This window comes from Giraffa tippelskirchi, chromosome X, assembly GCF_054371585.1.
Source record: "Giraffa tippelskirchi isolate mGirTip1 chromosome X, T2T-mGirTip1v1.2.pri, whole genome shotgun sequence".
NCBI lineage: Eukaryota > Metazoa > Chordata > Mammalia > Artiodactyla > Giraffidae > Giraffa > Giraffa tippelskirchi.
This window is the reverse complement of record NC_137289.1, coordinates 4,935,245-4,954,534: the sequence shown is the minus strand read 5'-3', so window position 1 is coordinate 4,954,534 and position 19,290 is coordinate 4,935,245. Positions and strand designations below refer to the sequence as shown.

Sequence of the window (19,290 nt, the reverse complement as noted above, 5' to 3'; positions counted from 1 at the left end):
ATGCTGAATCTGAAGCTCCAATCCTTTGGCCACCAGATGCTAAGAGCCAACTCACTGGAAAAGGCCCTGATGCTGGGAAAGATTGAGGGCAGGAGGCGAAGGGGACAACAAAGAATGAGATGGTTAGATAGCATCACCAACTCAATGGATATGAATTTGAGCAAGCTCCGGGAGATAGTGAAGGACAGGGAAGCCTTGCATGCTGCAGTCCATGGGGTTGCCATGAATCTAACGCTACCTAGTGACTGAAAAACAACAACAAAGTGAAAACTTGTGTCACCACTGGTTAGGCTGAGGAATAGAACCTTGTCAACCCCCTAGTAGACCTCGTGTGTGCCCCTTCACTATCATGCTTCCAATGTTCTCTTGCTTTTCTATTTGTTTCACTATGTATTGCTGAACTCTTCAACAAGCAATCAGGTTTTTTGAAGAACCAAGTGGCAAGCACAGTCTAGGTACATAGGCAGCAAAGGATCCTAGTGTCACTATTTAACAGAGGCTCCCAGGAAAGCAGCTGCTTCCCTCTTAGGGAAGTCAGTGACTGAAGGCACAATGGATCTGAGTGTGGGTAGAGCCCACCGCCATCAGGACCCCTGATAGGCAGAAGAACTATGGCCCAAGGGGTTGGGGTGCTGTCTTGCTTTGCTTTGCTTGCCACAGCCTACCTTCAGGCACTGTAGTTTCCAGGTGGGGGTCAACACAATGTCTCTGTGGGGTGAAGTGACAGTCCTCAGTTAATCCAGGCAGCAGGATATGGAAGGCAGAGCAGGGAATTCAGCAACAAATGGTCAAGCCAGACCTCCACCAGCGTGGAGGAGAGGCAGATACCCAGGGATGTGGAGGCGGGGCTGTCATCCAGGCATCTACCCCATTGTGTTGGCCACACATGTCCACTTCACCTGCCAGTGCTGGAGACTACCTGGGGCTGCTCTTCCTGAGCCTGCTGAACATCCTGCCATTTAGACCAAAGCTGCTTTTTCACTTTCCCTCTGCCAGCCTGTGATTCAGCTTCCCTGGGGCTGTGGAGTCAGTTAACCCTGGTCTAGCTACTTTAGAGCTTGGGAAAGGCTTCTGCTGCTATGTCTCCTGAAGCATTCACCTTGTTCTTGCAGGGTTGTATCTTTAAAAACCACACCAAACCAAATTCTCATGGCACTTTTAGTGGGGCTTCACAAGGGAGTGAATTTAGATGCATGCATTAGATCTGCTGTCTCAATCCGGAAAGCTCCAGAGGATATCCTGCCGCTCCCTTCCTCAGTTGCCTGAATATGGTGGTTAGTTGGAGGGCTCCTTTGGAACCCCATGGCCTGGCAACACATCTTACTGTAGCCAATGGGGAGACACTAGGGGGCAGGGGGCAGGATTCGGTGTGCATAAGCAGAAGGATTATGCTTTGGACATTGCATTCTTTAGTATTTGTAATTAAGAGTTCTTATTTTGGAGCAGGTCAGACCCAGATTCAGCTTTCAGCTCTGACTCAGACTTTGAACAAGTTACTTTGCCTCTCTGAACCTTCTTTTCCTCAACTAGAAAATGAGCATAATGATGGTACCCATCGTGCAGGGTTGCCATGGGGATTAAGTGAGAGAAAAACTGTACAGGGTTTCACTCAGTGCCTAGCGCATTGCCTTTATTCATATGTGGTAGCTGTTATCATCATCACTCTCATCATCATGAAACAATAGGAACCTTCCAGAAGCTGTCAGAGCCTGGCTTGCAGAGGCTCTGCCCTCTGGAGAGTTTTGGTACCCTTTGACCCAGTCCCTAATGTTTCTCATAGCAGTGCTCTTGACCTCACCTTGCTCCTAGGGTGACTCCCATTGGCCCACATAGCCTGACCAAACACACAGTCTTCCTTCTCCATTACCCATTGTTACTGCCAACAGGCACAGCTCTGGTCATCTCTTAGAACTGCCCCATAGAAAACAGCGTGCCTAAATGTCAGAGTGTATTGTAGACCTGCTCTGTGTTTGGCACTGTGGGAGACACAGAGGAGTACCCACTCTCTCCCCCAGGGAGTTAATAGGTCACAGGCTTATTCATTGAAATTAATGTTGTGGGTATTAGGGGAGGAGTAAAGGTGTTTATTCCTTCATTCCTTGATTGATTAAACATTATTGATTTTACCTTTTCCTCTTCTTGAGTTATTTCTCTTTCTTAGGCAAAATAGTAGGCTTCCTGGGTAGCTCAAATGGTAAAGAAAGTGAAAGTCACTCAGTCGTGTCCAACTCTTTGTGACCCCATGGACTATACAGTCCATGGAATTCTCCAGGCCAGAACACTGGAGTGGGTAGCCTTTCCCTTCTCCAGGGGATCTTCCCAACCCAGAAATAGAACTGGGGTCTCCTACATTGCAGGCAGACTCTTTACCAACTGTGGTATCAGGGAAACCCTAAATGGTCAAGAACCTTCCTGCAATGCGGGAGACCTGGGTCCAATCCCAGGTCAGTAAGATCCCCTGGAAAAGGTTGTGGCAACCCACTCCACTATTCTTGCCCGGAAAATTCCATGGACAGAGGAGCCTGGCAGGCTACAGTCCATGGGATCACAAAGAGTCGGACACAACTAAGCGACTAACACACAGGCAAAAGAGCAGTTTACCAGTTGAACTTACTGGTTAATTTCCAATTCTGAATACTTGATTGACTAAGGAAGGGAACTTGATTTTGAAGCCCGTCCATTCTAGCCAATCCTAGATCCAGCAAAGAGATGGGATTGGTGCTACCCTAGAGTTTTTTGCAGAATCTCTCAAGTGAACTTCACACTCCCTGCACCACATGTATCAAAACAGAAATGTCTCAACCAGGAGTTCTCATTTCTTGGTACAGTTGTTATAAAAAGAAACGAACACCCGGGTGGCACAGCAGCCTACCCAGTGGCCCTGGCACAGCTTGATCCACTCCTGGAGGCATAGCAGCCCTCCAGAGTCTTCTTCCTGTGGGTCTGCTTATATATCGAATTAGGAAAAGTTCCAGTTGGGCAATTTGAGCAAGCAAAACTCAGGGCCTGGCCTCTGTAGTGTGACAAGGTCTGGGTTCTAGCCCAGGCCCTGGCACTTACTAACGAGTGACCTCAATTGAGCTAGTTGCTTAACCTCTTTGTGCCTCAGTTTTCTCAGCTTTACCATGGGATCATAACAGTGCCTCCCTCTTCAGATTGTTCTAAGAATTAATTAATTGAAATGACCCCAAGAAAGGGCTGAACCCAGTTCCTTAGATTCAGTGATCAACAAATCTTTCTAATATTATCATCTTTGTCATTTATTATTGTTGTTAGTCTATTTTACCAAAAGATAGGAAAAGTGACAGCTCTGCTGAGCTATTGATCAGACCATGCCTAGAGCGTGTTTGGTTCTAGGAGGAGTGGATCGAGATGGTGGAATAGAAAGACCTGAAGCTCAACCTCCTCCCACAAATCCAGGCTAGCCCATGTAAAACTCATAGGACAGTGCCTGGAATATTGGAAAAGTTCTTGATACATGGCGGAAGCGTTATTGTTAATTAAGATCATCACTAACCTTCAGAGAATATAACATGCAGACACTGCACGTGTGTTAACTCCATGAAGTCTCGTAACCCCCACCACTCTCTGAAGGATGCATGTCTATGACTTCCCCTTTACAGATGAGAATATGAAGGCACAGAAAGGTTAAGCAACCTCCCCACAATTACATAGCTAAGAAGTGTTCAATCCATGAGTCAAGCCCAGGCCAGACCCTCTTTCTCCAGGGCCCGCACTCTTAGCCAGTACGCCAAAGAGCTATACTCTCCATACTGTTGTCAGCATTCACATGTAGCTCTTTAAATTTTGATTAATTAAAAGTAAATTCAATTAAGAATTCAGTTCTTCATTTGCACCTGACACACTTGAAGTGCTCTTGTACATGTGGCCAGGGGCTGCCATATTGAAGAGCATGTTCTCTTCCTTCTGGGAGGCTGAGTCCCATCTCAACATTCTGTGGAACATGCTGTTTGTTGAACTTCTGGGATTCTATTCCTTACAGAATCTCAGGCTAGAGTTGTAAAACTTCTTGTAGTGTTATCAATAGATGCATGCTTGTGATACAGTGAAATCCCATTTGCATTTGGCCAAGTAGTGTAATGGCAAGTAAGAGGCCAAGAAGTCTGACTCACATTACCTTTTCTTGGTTTCCCAAAGCATTGCTTCATATTTACAAAGTTGTCTCCTGTCACTTCTCTTTGACATGTAGGGACAGTCATCAGTTTGCTCAAAGATCCAGCTTCTTCCACAGGTCTGCCTTGCCCTCTTTGGGCTGTCTGGATGGCATTTAGTACCCTAGCATATTCATCTCACTGTTGACTTAACTGGCATCTTGACCTCTGAGAGCCTCTAGCACATGCACAAAGTCTCCAGTTCCTCCTTCTGAGCTCTCTCTGTTCACCTTTGTTACATGGTCAGTAAAGAAATGGAGGAGTTCAGGATTTGTTGCCTAAACTTTCAGAATGAGTAAGTCTAGAAATCTACAAGCTCCTAGAAGCCACTGGCATTACAGTAAACAACTATAACCTTGCTAATGCACATGCACCTCCTTCACACGTCCATGGCAAAGACTGGGCCGAGATCTAATCCAGTTAGTAATTGATAAAGCCAGAGCAGTCATCTGCTTCTTGCAGAGCATCCTGAGTACCTGTGGGGGTCAGTCATAGTCTGAGCTTCTCACACCAGGGCCTATTTGCGCTGGTGAGGTCACAGAATAGCCAACAACATGGAGTTACTCCAGTGTGGATGAAGGACACCCAGCTGCTTCTCTCCATGTGCAGAGAAGGAGCCCTGTTCTTCTAAACCCAGCAGATCCCTGGGTTTTAGTCACACTATAGATCAGATCCAGGTCTGTACCCGCCTTGTCATTGTGTGTCCTGGGTAAACCTATCTCCACTTCCTTGTCTTGTAAACTAAGGACAGCCTCAAATATATGTGTACGTGCACAGTTAGTCCAATAAATATGTTAACAGATGTTATTTCCACAGTGTGATTATGTTTTCTGTTCTGCTGATGGGTTTTATTAACCTGACAGCATTGAAAAGGGATGAGTTGATGTGCTTAAAATGAGAATCAAGGCTCAGTTTATCATTAATGTTCATCCCAAAAAGAAGCTAGCACAGCCTTCACTAGATTATCATTTCCCAAGTGCCTGGGTCATCATGCCAAACTCATAACAGAGTCAAGTTGGTTGGATTTTCCAAATATTTGTTGAACCCTTTGCCTATGTCAGGCACTGTCTGGGCACCAGAGGGATTTAATTTTGATTAAGACTTGGCACAACAAGGATGTTCAGTCAGTCGGAGGTGTTCAGCCATAGGCGCTGGACCAAAAAGTGTTAGTTGCTCAGTCCTGTCTGACTTTGTGCAACCCCATGAACTGTAGCCCACCAGGCTCCTTGTCCATGGGGATTCTCCAGGCAAGATTACTGGAGTGGGTTGCCATTTCCTTCTCCAAGGGAGAGGCAGAGTTCTCAGGGTGGATCTCCAAGGACATGCAGGGCCCCTAAGGACCATGAGCACAGAGGGCTGAATGCACGTGGCAGCCTGTCTGGGGAGCTCCGAGGAGATGGGTATGACTGGAGGTTAGAGTACAGGACACAATGGGGCAGGAGACCTGGCTGCCAAGAAGATGGGAGGCCCAGGGGCAAAGAACCCTAATAATAGAGCTTACAGGATGTGCTTGGGGCTGTAAGTATGTGCAAACCATTGGAGATACCCAGGGACAACCTTTTTCCAGCAGGTTCTCTAGCGTGTTCTGTAGCATGGGAGGCCCAGTGGGTGTGAGCTCTGTGAAATTGGGCACCATCATCAGACACTATTCATCCCAGGGTCTGATTCTCTGAAATTTGGAATCACGTGGAACCAGCCAATCCAAGAGGTAGTAATCATTGTCCACCAGTTATGGACTGACCTGCTTTCTGAGATTTTCAGTGATTCCTAAGAGAGAGATGGGTTTACCTTATGTGTGGAAATCTCTAGGAGTTGAAACATCCCTACTACCTTTTCTTTGGAACCTGGGCCTCCTGCTAACAGAGTGTGGGACAGAGGTTTCTTTGCCAAAGTAAATAAAACAGAGAAGATGCATGAACATCAGCTACAAAGCTCCTTGTCAATCAGAGTCTCGACTGAATCTCATCTAGTTTATATCTTTCTTTTTTTAACCAAGGATCCCATTAGTCTGCCAAGTGCCTGCTCCCATTCTGCTCCATGTGAATGGGTGGCTGCTGGCCCGTTCCCAACTGCTGTTGAAACAGAACTGCCCACACTGCTGGGGCATCTTCTGCTGATGGTAATTTCCATGTGCCATCGGCAGGTTTTTTTCTGCCTGCTGAACTACCGAGGCACTGGGAGTGTATGTTCCTGCTGATGAGGGGTCTTGCTTCTTGACCCGTCACTAATATCCTACCAGTCACATGAAGCTACCAGGGACTCCTGAGCAAAAGCTTACAATGCTTCAGTTCCCTACAAATAAGCCCCGCTCATTGCTTTCCGACTGTGTCGTCATCTGGTGGGCAAGGAATGAGACCTCTAGAAATAGTTGCATATCAGGATTGCAAAAACCCCTCCGTGGCTATAAAACAGTGTTTTAAATTACCAAGGTGCTCAGTATGCGGGCACAAAGAATAGTCCATTGTAGAGAGTAATGTTTCTGCTCATGTCCCAGATGACCTTGGTTCAAGGACAAATTGGAGCTTGACTTAGTAAAGCTGCAGGTGGTCAGTGAGATTGGCTCTGCACTGATGCACCCGCCCAAGTGGGGAGGTGCCGGGCCCTCTGTGGTGGGTATATCGTCAGAATGGCAAAGGCGTTTTCTCTCCCACGTGTACTGAGTTCAGTTGCTAAGCATATTCCGTGCGGTTTTTTGGTTTTGTATTTCTTTAGGGAGAGGCGTGTCATCTCTAAAACTCTCAAAATAGTTGGATTTTCTTCCTAATCCCATCTTTGTGTGTGTACTTAGTCATTCACTCATTTCTCACTCTTTGTGACCCCATAGACTGTAGCCCACCAGTCTCCTCTGCCATGGGGATTCTCCAGGCAAGAATATTGGAGTGAGTTGCCATGCCCTCCTCCAGGAGATCTTCCCAACCCAGGGATCAAACCCAGGTCTCCCACATTGCAGGTGGATTCTTTACCATCTGGGCCTAATTTGTTCTTAAAATTTTGCCCCGGGGCCCCCTTGTAAAACCTGATCTGTACTTCTCTTAATGGCACATTTGAACACTGTCTACATTTCAGACTTGTTTTCCACATGACAAGCTAATCACACATACATGCATGCATGCATGCACCATGCCAAACTCCATGTAGACTTGAGAACCAGGCAAACCTGCATTTGCATCCTCCTCTGCTACTTACTAGCTGTGTGACTTTGGGCAACTTCGTTAACCTCTCTGGGCCTCTGTGTCCTCATTGTAAAATAAGGACAGTAATCGTTCCTGCCTCACATATTGCTGTTTTGAGGGTTGAGTGAGACCAAGGATCAAAAGCACTTGACTTAGTGCCTGGTATATAGTAAATGCTTGATCAGTTCAGTGGTGGCAGTTTTTACCATTAATTCAATTCAGATGAGGCATCTAAATATCTAGTGTCTTGTCATCCATCACAGAGAATTGCCCACTGTAGGCACTTAGTCATGTTTAGCTGAGGATCGGGAGATAAATATTTCCCTGTCTACTGGGATGTTTGATAGACATGGGTGATCACTCGAAGCTCAGGTATGAAAAGCATGTGAATGAAGAGGCTGCTTCACGTACAAAGAGCTTCTCCTCAGGGCGGGCTCCCCTGGTCGTCTTGGGCACCCCATGGCCAGGTGTTCAGCAGGAGGTCAGGGTTCCCTCAGCACCTCCAAGGAGTCTTGAGGCTTCCTCTGACATGGATATCAAGTTGTGACGGTTTTAATTGCCTTTGGCTGAAAGAATGGGGTCAGATGTTCAATTCAGATGAAATCTCTGTCTTCTAAAACATTATAAGGTGCCACCCACACGAAAGTCCCTAATCCTTGGGGCCCCGGCAGGGTGAAGTGCCTGAGGGCTGCAGCTCAGGGCTGCTGGGAGATTCCTGCCTGACTGCCTAGATGTGCACATTACTCAGCACATGTACACACATGTACCTACAGACCAGTGGAGAATGGTGTGCTCTGTTGTGGGGCAGAGCATGGGAACAGATTGGGATTGGGCATTGTTGAGGAACCAGCTATCTGACCTAGCCTGATGCCCATTTCCAACCAGACAGTGACTGATGGAGGCAGAGTCTCCTTAACTGAGACCCATGGTTGGGTAGTAAGTGGTCCAGAAAACCCCTGAAATTATATGTAAAATGTTGGTGGGCTGGGAAGGGAGAGACACCAGCATAAGTGCTTTTTCTGTGGAGAGAGACTATAGCTTTTAAGAGACTTCTTGGAGGAGTCTGTGACCCAAGACAATTAAGAGCGCAGAGCTGCTGGGTTTGGTTGGTCCAGGCTAGTTGGTATGTCTAATCAAAGCCCCAGATGACCCCCTTCTAGGCGGTCAGGGCAGTGACAGGAGTAGTCAGAGGCAAGTCGTGGCCACGCCGCTGACAGACTCTTCAATGGTTGTTGTAGACTCATGTAGACAAAGCCTGCAAGCTTGGGGAAGCCAGGCCCCCCCAGGTCAGCCTCGGGCGACAGCCCCCGTCCTGCCAGGCCCTGGGGAGTGAGTCCTTCCTGCCCAGCAGCTCCTTTGCTCATGAGCTGGCCCGAGTCACCTCCTCGTACAGCACCTCAGAGGCAGCGCCCTGGGGCGGCTGGGATCCGAAGGCCTGGAGGCAGGTGCCCGCTCCACTACTGCCTAGCTGCGACGCTGTCGGTAAGTCACTCCCACCAGCCTCGCTTTCCTCATCTGTCAGCTGGGCACAGTCCCCTGCTCAGCCTGCCCACCTGCCTCACAGTGTTGTTGGAGGAACAGAGGAGGTGACAGCCCAGCCCGTAAAGCTCTGTGCACCTAGGAGAGATGTCCAGAGCTTTCTCTGCTGCGTCCCAGTCAGTCTTTGGCAGAGAGACCACCCAAGGCAGCAGAGGGAAACTAAGTGGGCATCGCCCCAGGGACAGTTACTCCCTCCCTGCTGTTGGCCATCCAATACCCCAGTTCCTTCTCTGCCTGTCTGTCCCTGTGACCAGACTGTGAACTGGAGGGGGTCAGGGCCTGCGCCTTTGGACCTACAAATCCCCCCTGCCCCACACCGTGCCTGCCTACTCCATAGCTGGAAGGCACTTGGGAGCTGCCTCTCCAGCCATCTGCTGTGGGCTCCACACCCTGAGGTGTTCTTTGACCCCACCTGGGATTCGTGTGTACCTCACGAAGTGGGAAGTCAGATGGCCCCACTCGAGGAGGGCAGCCAGAAGAAAGCCAGGCCAGGCCTGGCCAAGAGGGCTGTGAGTTTGCATCGTCCTCCAGATTCTGGAAGAAATGGCTTGACTCATCCTAAGGAGTTGCATTAGCAGTCATGACAGCAAGATGGTGTCCGAGCAGACGTTGCAGAGACTTTTGTTTGGCTCATGGACTTGTTCTGGTGCGTGACGTATCAGTGTGTGCAGGACGTCAGCCCTCTCTGCAGAGCAAAGTAGAGAAAGGAGCATTTGCTGAGAGAGAGTGATCAGAAGATGCTCATCCAGCTGAAATGACCTCTGGGATTCTGGCCTTTATTGGAAATGCTGCTTCTATCCACGTGGCCTTGTTCTCCCATCCCACAGGCCTCTCTGCCCGCAGGAACAAGCAGTGCTTTCCATTCAAGGGCTATCAATTTCTCTCTCTCTTTTTTTTTTTTTACCCTTCTCCTGTGTGCTCTCAGAGTCACAGTGCTCTTCGGCTTGTCCAGCACAAGACTGCCAAGGAAAGAGAACTAGCAAAAAATGAATGGGGACATCGTCCACTTAGGATGTCTCTGAGTTCCACCCTGGTGTTCCATGTCCCCAGAAGGCAAAGAACGACAAATTCAAGTGAGCTGATGTTGAGAACTCCTTTCCCCAGCATGTTATCTCTCTTCAAAGCCAACCCTTCCACTCAGCAGTGGAGGGCAGGGCAGAATGTTGGCCCTCAGATCCTCACTATTAAGCTATGGAAGTTGAGCCCGCCTTGGGGCGGGGGCGGGGGGGGGGAAGGCTTGGAGGGACAGGACCTACAGCTCCGCCCGGACTCAGGAAGGCCAGACTTTCTGTGAGGTGGAGGATGCAGGCCCCCGCCTCCGGGGGAGAAGAGAGGCGAGCTACAAAGACATTTGTTTCCTCTGCCGCCAGATCACTCACAGCATGGAAGCCTGGCCTTTCCGGGAGAGATGCCTGGAGTCAGAAGTCAACTGTAAAGGCAGAAAGTGGAGAGGAGAAAAGGCGACCTTCAGCTCTCTGGCGGTCATTTTCAACAGCAGTGATTTTTGTGAAGTTGCCAATGGCAACTTCAGATTGGATCCAACCCAAGGACAGCACCATCACCGAGGGGAGGTCCCTGGCTCCTGCTCCAGGGGCCCCCAGGGGCAAAGAAAGACCCTCAGCTTTCTCCTGTCTTACACCCTTACACCCGCATGTTCCCATGGACCCTCGGGCCTCAAGCCCCGAGCCCGGGTTTCTGCCATGCCTCCCCTCCCCATCCCTTCACTCGGTTGTGATTTCCTTTGATTGATTTACTTGTCAGTTTCTCCCTCCATGGTGACATTCCTGAGAGTAGACACACACGATACCACCCCAGGGCTGGGACAGAGCCCCGTGCATGGTAGACCCACTAGGTCCCGTGGTAGACCCACAAGACGTGTTTGTCAACTGATGGCACGGGGGCTCACTGGGCTACCAGGTAAGCCCTCTTTTCCCATCTGGGATCCAGCAGTTTGTTTTGGGGACCCCAGAGTCAGTGAGGCTGCTCTCCCCATCCCCCCACTGGGCAGGGAAGGGCACGGAGCCGAGGCCTTCAGAAACGGCAGGTATGGCCTGCCTTGGCCTTGGCTTCCGGGGTTCCCTCAGCACTCCCATCTGGAGGCACTCCAGAGAAACTGAGTCACAGGCTCCTAGAGTTAGGAGGGAGAGTTAGGACATGGTGAAGCTAGCCTGCATTCACTGTGGGCAGCCCGTGTTGTATCTGAAGGACACCTGAGGACAGTGTCAGCCTGAGAGCATCCATGCCCTTCAAACAGGGCTTTGGGTGGAAGCATCTTCATGGGCCACAGGTCTGAGAAGTCCCCCTCCAGGGGGGTTGTGGGAGCCCCTAGAACTCAGATCTCCGTGTAGAATGCTGTCTTCCTGTCATTCTGAAGGAAAAGTCAGAAGAGTCGGTGAGCCGTTTCCAAATTTGGCTTACAAAAGCTACCAAGGAAGGTACTTTTCATAGTGGGGTAATGAACGAAGCTGCCCACACGCGGGAGCTCCTTAACCTTTGAGCCTCTAACACAGAGCTGCGTGTCTTCTGCTACCTGCAGGCTGCTCTGTGCATGGCGCTCAGGGGCACATTTGCTGGGGAGGAGGCAGGAGCGCCCCGATGCTGGAAAAAGAAACCCCCACACACAGCCCTTTATTCTCCTCCTCCACTCCTCCTTCAGCCCCCCACTTTTCCCCCTTCCCTCCTTCCCTCTCTCTCTCTCTCCCTTACCCCCTTCCCTCTCTAGACTCCATCCCTCATCTGTCAGGGCTATTCGTTTGGAAGTCCTTCCCAGTCAGAACACACTCCTCCTGGGGATCATGGGCCAAGTAATTTCAGGCTGAATCCGCCTGAAGCCCAGGAAGCCAGCGTGGGCATCCACGTGGGGGTCTTGCCAATCCTCTGCCTCTGTCCCATCCCCCACCCAATTAATGTATCCATGAGCCTTATGAAGGGGTTGAATCTGTCATGAAACCATTCATGGGCTGCAGTGGAGAGAGGGTGCATCGGGTGCTTGCTTGGGGCCTCACAAGAGACCCCTACCCCCAGTGGCTGAAGGCTGAGGCCCACAGGGCGGCCTGGCCTCCTGGGTAGCTGTGTGTTGGGTTCTGCTGTGTTGGGAGGCAGTGGGGGATTCGGGCCAGCCTTGCGCCTGTCTCTCCCACCTATGCCTAGCACACTTGGATGGAGCACTATGCCTCAAATGAGCCCCAGAGCTTCCTTGGCCTTAGCATGAAGCTTCTAGAAAAGCAGTCCCAGGACTTCCTGGATCACCATCCTGGTTGAGGCCTCTCTGAGGGTGGCCCCTTGGCCGGATAGAAGGAGAAGCCTGGGCCCACGTTCTTTTGGAGACTTCCTTCCTTCCGGGGACAACATGGGGAAGCACACCTAGGCTCCCAGAGGGCCCACCTGCCGCTGCCCTGTCTGTGTCACCTGCTACAGCAATCCCAAGTGCCATGACAACCACCCGCAGTCCTAGGAAAAGCAGTGCTTGATTGAGCTCCTCTGTAACCATCCTTCAGAGTGTCCATCACTAAGCAGCCACTTTCAGCCATCACTTCCTCCGGGTCACTGAAAACATTTGTCATTTCCTGTTTTCTCCATTTTCCAACGATTCTAATTGTCAGTGTCAAAAGGCAACAACTGTTTTCTTGGGGCTTATCTTTGGAGCACACTGATTGAGAACAAAGGATGGGGGCCTCTGTCTGCAAAACAAAGGAAGCTGCCTCCTGGGGGGCCTGGAGAGAACATTCTGGCTGCTCTGCCAGGGATGGGGACCAGGCAGAGAGCAGAGGGCTGGCAGTGGCCCCCCATGCCCCAGTGGCATGAAGAGGCTCCTGCCTGACAGTGACACCCCAGGATGGCCAGCATCGGCCCTTCTGTTTGGACTCGGAGTTTCTGTGGCCCCGACCAGACTTTTCCTTCAACTTTGGATGCTCTGGATTTTTCTGCTTCCTTGGATGAACGCTGGCCAACATCCCACTGTCCCTGTAACCCGGGACCCTTCAAGAAGCATTTTCTGTCATCTGGCAGACACTGCCCACTTCCTCCACTCTGACCCCTGCCCCAGCCTCGCCTTCACTCTGGTTTCCCAAGCCCTGGGGATGTCTTCCTCTCTATCTCCTTCCCTTTGGACTCTTGGGCCCATCGTCGTCATTCCCTGCTTTTTCTTGCGTCGCCCTCTGTAGCCGCCACCTGCCCCTCTCCCACCCTGTACAACTGTGTCATTTGGTGAACCTAATGGAACAACCGGTGGGGATGGAGTTAGAGTTGGTGTAGACAGAATTAGAGCTTGTGTAGACAGAGGGCCCAGGAGCCAGTCCCGGAAGCAGCGGGCTAGAGAGTTGGAAGCACTGGACCTGCAGTTAGGAGACATTGCACTTACCCAGCCGTGTTGCCTGGAGCACGTCACTGACCCTCTATGAGCCTCAGCTGTCACATCAGTAAGCTGGGGCCGTAGATCTTCCGCCCGGATCTCCTGGCGCAGTAGGAGGGTGACTGGGCAGACCAGAGGTGAGAGCTGCCTTCAGAAATGCCTGCCCACCCTAAGCATCTCAGACAGAGCCCAGCAACCCCCACCCCCCAGCTCCCCCACTTCCAAGCGGCATGGCCTTGGCGGTCTTATGACCCCTGTGATCCTCAGGTCCTGCCCTCCCCCACAGCATGCTTTAGCAGGAAGAGGGCCGCCCCAGGGGAAGGGAGGCAAGAGCTTGGACAGGAAGCAAGCTAAGGGCAGGATGCTGAAATTGCTCGCTGTGTAGTCCGCCCACTGCCACGTGTTCATGTTCATCCTCTGCCTTGGCAGGAACTGAGGCCGGGAACTGCCGCCAGACCTGGGAGCCGGGCACTCTCCCAAGTGCTGGCCCTCCACCCCAGCCCCTTCCCACACCAGCCATCCAAGAGCGGAGAAGCAGGCCGCCCGGGCAGCCTGTGTTGTCCAGTCAAGTCTTCTTCTGGCGTCTGCAGGGGTGTGGGGGACACAGTTCTTAAGTAAACTCAGGGAGGTGTGCTCCCTGATGGGGCTGCCTTGGATGTTGGCACACGGGGAAGCAGAGAAGGGGAGAGAAACGGCAGCGGGTGAGCAATGGACTGCAAGTCAGACCCGGGGCCCAGCCACAGCCTGGCACCAAAGGGCTGAGGGTCTTGGCGCAAGTTATGCCTTCTGCAGGCCCTCAGCTGGCTCTCTGGTGGCGGGCCTCTCAAGGAGCTCCCAGACTTGGGGCTGGGACTGCAGCCCTGAAGCTTGGCTCCTCTCTGTGCCCACCCAGCTTGGAGATGGAGATCGGAAGCCCGTTCCCATCACCCATGCTGCAGTCCATCAGCAAAGCGAAGGGAAGCTGGGAATGAGTGACTACTCCGGGTGTTGGGCAACGCATCCATCTGACCAAGTGATCACCCCTGCTCTTCATGCTGGGACCACCCAGAAAGAGCCTTGGCCCTTTCCCCCATGACAGCCCTGGAGAGGCTGGGCACCCACCACCACATAGCCCAGAGGCTGCTCTGCCCTACCCCTGACATCTCCAGTTGGTTCAGCCATTCTTTGCCCACGTGCTCGGGAGCCCAAGCCCCATTGTCTAGTGTCCTCTGGGTGCAGCCAGTTTGGGTCTCCCTGAGACTGGCCTGCCCAAACTCTTGTCAGCACTGCAGACCTGGCCTGGCCAAGGCAGAGGAGTGTAGGACTGTCACCTTCCTCCTTCTACATACTCTGCTTCTATTAATGCAGCCTAATGTCACATTTGCTCCTTTGGTGACTGCATCTCACTGCTGCCCCATCCCGAGCAGGACATCGAGAATGCCTAAACCTTTTCTCTCCGTGCTCTTGCTGTTTAGCTCTGTGTCTCCACCCCATCCTATGCTGTCGCAATTGGTTTTTAACTCAGGTGCCGAATCGTACTTGTATCCATTCCTGTGGAGTTTTGCTTGGGAGGGTGGGGCATGCATGCGAGTGTGTCTTGGTGTGTTCACTCATGCATTCTGCTACACCAAAGCCACGTCCTGAGTCCCCACACAGCGACACCAAAGCTAGAATTTCTTGGTAGCCCAAATCTAACACTTCTTTTTTCATCTTCTACTTAGCGAGAGAAGCAGAGATCAGGTCTTATGGCAATGACCCCTGAACAACACAGTTCACGTATCGCCCAACGGATGAGTCAGTTTCAAGGTAAACAGTTAAAAGTCCATGTTCTCAAAGGGGTGAGCTGTGGAGACTGTGTGAGGTTGGGGGAGAATTCCCTCCAGCATAAACCGTTACTGAGATGATTCTGGAAAGCATTGATGAAAAGAGAGTAGGTCTGTGAGGCACTTCCATGGCACCCTGGTTGGATCTGTTGCGTGGAAAGTGTAAGTAGAGTCTCAATTGAAGGCTCAGTCTTAATGACTCTGAAATCAGTTTGATTGAAGCTGCTACTGCTAAGTCACTTCAGTCGTGTCCGACTCTGTGCGACCCCACAGACGGCAGCCCACCAGGCTCCCCCGTCCCTGGGATTCTCCAGGCAAGAACACTGGAGTGGGTTGCCATTTCCTTCTCCAATGCATGAAAGGGAAAAGTGAAAGTGAAGTCGCACAGTCGTGTCCGACCCTTAGCGAACCCACGGACTGCAGCCTACCAGGCTCCTCTGTCCATAGGATTTTCCAGGCAAGAGTACTGGAGTGGGTTGCCATTGCCTTCTCCGGTTTGATTGAAGAGGTTGACTCAAACATGTAATCAACATTGATTGGCTGAGGATACAGCTGTTAGCCAAACACTACAGATGATCTCTGCCAAACTAGCCTGGGAGACGTGTTAAGCAGTTGTTCCCAGCCAGTAGTGACATTGGGCCAGGACAGGGGTATTCTTGCCTGGGGCTCGGAGGAGACTGCTTGCCTTCCAACGGGTGTTTAGCATCTTCGTTGTAGCCTGGCAGCATCATAGCACCATCACTCCTCCATTCTCTTGCAAAACCCCCTTTTCCTTCGGGCCTGATACCAGCTGAATGCCCCCACCTGTTCAGGCTGGAGTGGCATGTCAGGTGTGCCTTAGCCACAGGGACCAAGCAGACAAGTTCCAGGCCAGTGTCAAGAGATGGACACCCTTCAGGGGGTGGGTGGTACCAGGCCTGTGTACGGATTGTATGGGGTTTATAAAAGCAGGCCCAGACACCATTCGTGGAGCTTAAAATCTACGGGCATTTTCAGTCCAATGTGATCTACTCTTGGGTGGAGGGGAGCTGTGAGCACAGACCTGGGGGGTCTAGGAGGGCTTCCCCCAAGAACTGCAGTCCAGGCTGAGGGTGGAGGAACGAGGGGAGAGGAGGATGCTCGGAAGGAGCCAAGGGCAGGAGGTGAGAGGTCAGTGCTGGGCCAGTAGCTGCCTACTGGCCCCTGCAGCCCAAGTGGAAGACACCTTTGGAACTGACTCCCGCTTCTCTCTTTCGGTAGCCATCCAAGATCAAGACATCTCCAAGTGTCGCCGGACCAAGGCAAGCCCCCCACCCAGCCAGCGCATGATACCACCCAGAGCTCGGCTCCTTCATAGCAGTCTGAGTTCAGGAATGGCCTCACCCATCAGGCAGCAGAGCCAGGAGACCACAGGCATGCTCTCATCAACCCCCCGCAGGCAGCAGGGGATTTTCAGCTTCAGCCCCTCGTTTCCCACATCGTCACAATTGGGCCACAACCCCGTGGGCAGCCTCGGCCCCATCTACCAGCACATGGGGATGCCCAGGGTTGCTCCTGTGGGAGTGCCTCTGCCTAGATTCTATCCCAGCCCCCTGGACAGCCAGGCCCCGGGTCCTTACCAGCTCAGACAGCCCCATGTGTCAGGAGTGTCCACCGTGTTCCACAGCGCTGCCTGGGTGGTGGCAGCAACATCTCTGCACACCTCAGTCTTGAGGGAGCCATCCCAGAGCCAAGCAGCTCATGGCATGCAGCAGCATTACAGTAGCAGTGCCATCTTTGCCAAGGCTGTTGTGACAACCTCCCTGGAAGCCCCAGTGTTTCCCTTGCAGCAGGAAGTTGTATCCCCTAGTCAGGTGGCACCAGGAGGCAGATGTAGCCAGAAGGTGGGTGCTGCCCCCACTAAGCGCAGCTCCAGCCTGCTGGGCAACCAGAGTTACCAGAGTGTCAGGCAGAGCCCAGTGCAGGGCCCCGTGCCCACACCATATGCCACCAAGTCCTTCCAGCAAGGTGTGGTCAGCTTCGGGCCTGAGAGTCCCATCCAGGCCATCGAGCCACCAAGCTCTGTGGCTGCTGCCGCCGCCACCTCCATCGTGGCTGCTGGCCAGTCCCTGGGTCCCTGTGACAGAACAGGGAGCCCCTTTGAGTTGTCGTCCCAGTCACTACTGGACGATCTTATTTCATTCCCTGAGTGTTCTGAAGTGGATCTGATCGATGCTTTCATGATGGATTCCACTGAGAGCTCAGATGAAGAATCGGTGGGCAACCTGAGGCTGATCAGTGGCACTCTAGAAGACCAAGCTGCTGACGAGGGTGCCGAGGCCCAGAGTGCAGGCCACGTCCCCCAGAATGCCGACAAGCTTTAAATGCCCTAGAAACCTCCACGTGGCCATCACCCCGGGGAGTGGTGTGAGTCCATAGCAAATTTACCACTGGCCCCACACAGCCACATGCTTATTGCCTCATTACAATTTGAGGGGCGGCAGCCCACACCCATCCCTCTCTCTACCTGTGACAAAATGGGAATCTGGTGATTTTTTTCAAGCTACCTGTACATATCTGAAAATTTTGTACATGGTTTTCCTAAACGTTCATGACAGAAGTGTTTATATAGCGTTTTGTGAGTTTGTAATTAAGACGACGGCTTTTGTTTAAGCAGAGTTGTGTTTATTATGCCATTGTCCGTGTGTATTCTACCTTGTTCAAATATGCAGACTGTGTTGTTCACTCCAGCCATACCTTATCAAAGCAGGTGGCTGAGTTGCTTACGCTTTTGATGCAATGGTGGATGTGACCAGAGGTGTTGTGCAAACTGACAAATGCCAAATAGAAGCTCACTTGGCTAGCTATTCCCATTTCCACTAAAACTTCTATCGCCCAGTGTGGTTCTTAATGTCTTTTGCAAACCTTGCAGCATCTTCTAGCTTTTTCCTGATGAGCCTGTTACAGCACAAGCCATTGTATCATTAAGTAGCCTGCAGAGGAATTATTTGCCAGGAGGCAGAGAGTTCTGGAGATTTGAGAGAAGCAAAGAGAGATTTTGTGAGTTGGGCATCTCTGAGGGTTCTACCCTTTATCACTCAGACAGTTTGCACTACTCTAACGGGCACCTTGCACGGTGGAGGCAAGATGCTCCTGGTTTAAAGCCTTTCAGTATTTGTTCTGATGTACGGCTCTGTGGTCTGGGGGAAAAAATGAGTCTGTAAACATGAATAGTTGATTTGGGTTTTGTCTCTGATGTTTTCTCTTTGCAGTTATCATCATGTATGTGTCTGTTACAGGAAACCCACACCCACTGTCCTGTAAACTTTTGTCAGTGTCCAGACTCTGTGTAATGACATTTTAATTGCCACCTGGTATTTCGCCTCTGCATTTGAAATCTGGCATCTGTTTCAAGCAAGTGTGTTTTTTTTTTTCTTCGTTCTGTAATAAACAAGAGAAAAGTACCTCTGTGTTTTCGTTTTTCCAGGGAGCATTCAGAGTTTACAAACCCATGTCAGTTAAGCCTGCTGGTGTCTTTGGTTCTTTCTGATGGTGCTCCCTGTTTTGGGGATGCTTGGGCACTGAGAGGAGAGGGGCGAGGAGTTTGTTTAGCCTGCACCGCGATCCTCTCACATCACAGCATAGAAGCTGCTAAGACGACTGACTACACTAGGGGCAGGGGGCAGGAGGAGGCGGGCGTTGAGAAGCTAGTTCCCCACCACCATCCACTTTCCACTGAGACAGTGACAGCCAATTAAAGATCCAAAGTCTCTCACATAAGGGCTACCCATATAGAGCAGCTAGAGGTTGCGGGGACCTGGAGACTGAAATTCCATCACTTCACACAGAGATCCAGGAAGACTCTGGTGAAGGCGTGGTCCCAGGAGAAAACGGTGTTCTCACCCTTCCCCTCCCTGTCCCTTGCCCTTCCCCCAAGGTCTAAACTAAGGGCAACCCTGATATTCCTGAGCACTACAGAGGGTAGAGCCTGGTGGTCTGGGACGCTGGGCAAACGGGGCATAGGAGGTGCGCCGCCATCTTGCCCCCTTCAAGCTTGGGCCCCCGCCTCTGGGGCCCCCTTCTGCCCACCCATCAATCCTGATCTGCTGCCCAATCCCCGCTCGGCCTCCTCCTCTCCCCGCCCTCCCCACCAGCAGTTGCTGGCACCGTCTTGGCTGCAGGCTGTTTCCAGTTTAAGCTGCACGAAAACAAGGGCTCTTGTCACCTCACACTAGGGCCAGCCCCTCGCAGCAAGAAAGTGGCTTCTACAGAGTTTCACTGAAATGTGGCCCCAT

At 51.5% G+C, this 19,290-nt stretch overlaps 1 protein-coding gene across 19 annotated transcripts in view; it reads left to right on the top strand.

Moving 5' to 3' along the window:
* The window catches only part of MAMLD1 (mastermind like domain containing 1), a 113,525-nt gene extending 95,066 nt beyond the window's left edge, over window positions 1-18,459 (top strand). For 15 of the 19 annotated variants that reach the window (XM_081564651.1, XM_081564646.1, XM_081564639.1 and 12 more), the window contains 2 exons: window positions 14,936-15,020; window positions 16,277-18,459. In XM_081564651.1, coding sequence (XP_081420777.1) covers window positions 14,936-15,020; window positions 16,277-17,379 — 1,188 coding nt within the window. In that variant the 3' untranslated portion in view covers window positions 17,380-18,459. Of the gene's footprint in view, window positions 1-8,583; window positions 8,828-14,935; window positions 15,021-16,276 lie in introns of all 19 variants that reach the window. The other 4 variants (XM_081564656.1, XM_081564655.1, XM_081564657.1 and 1 more) reach the window with 1 other exon arrangement.
* The last annotated feature ends 831 nt before the right edge of the window (window positions 18,460-19,290 follow it).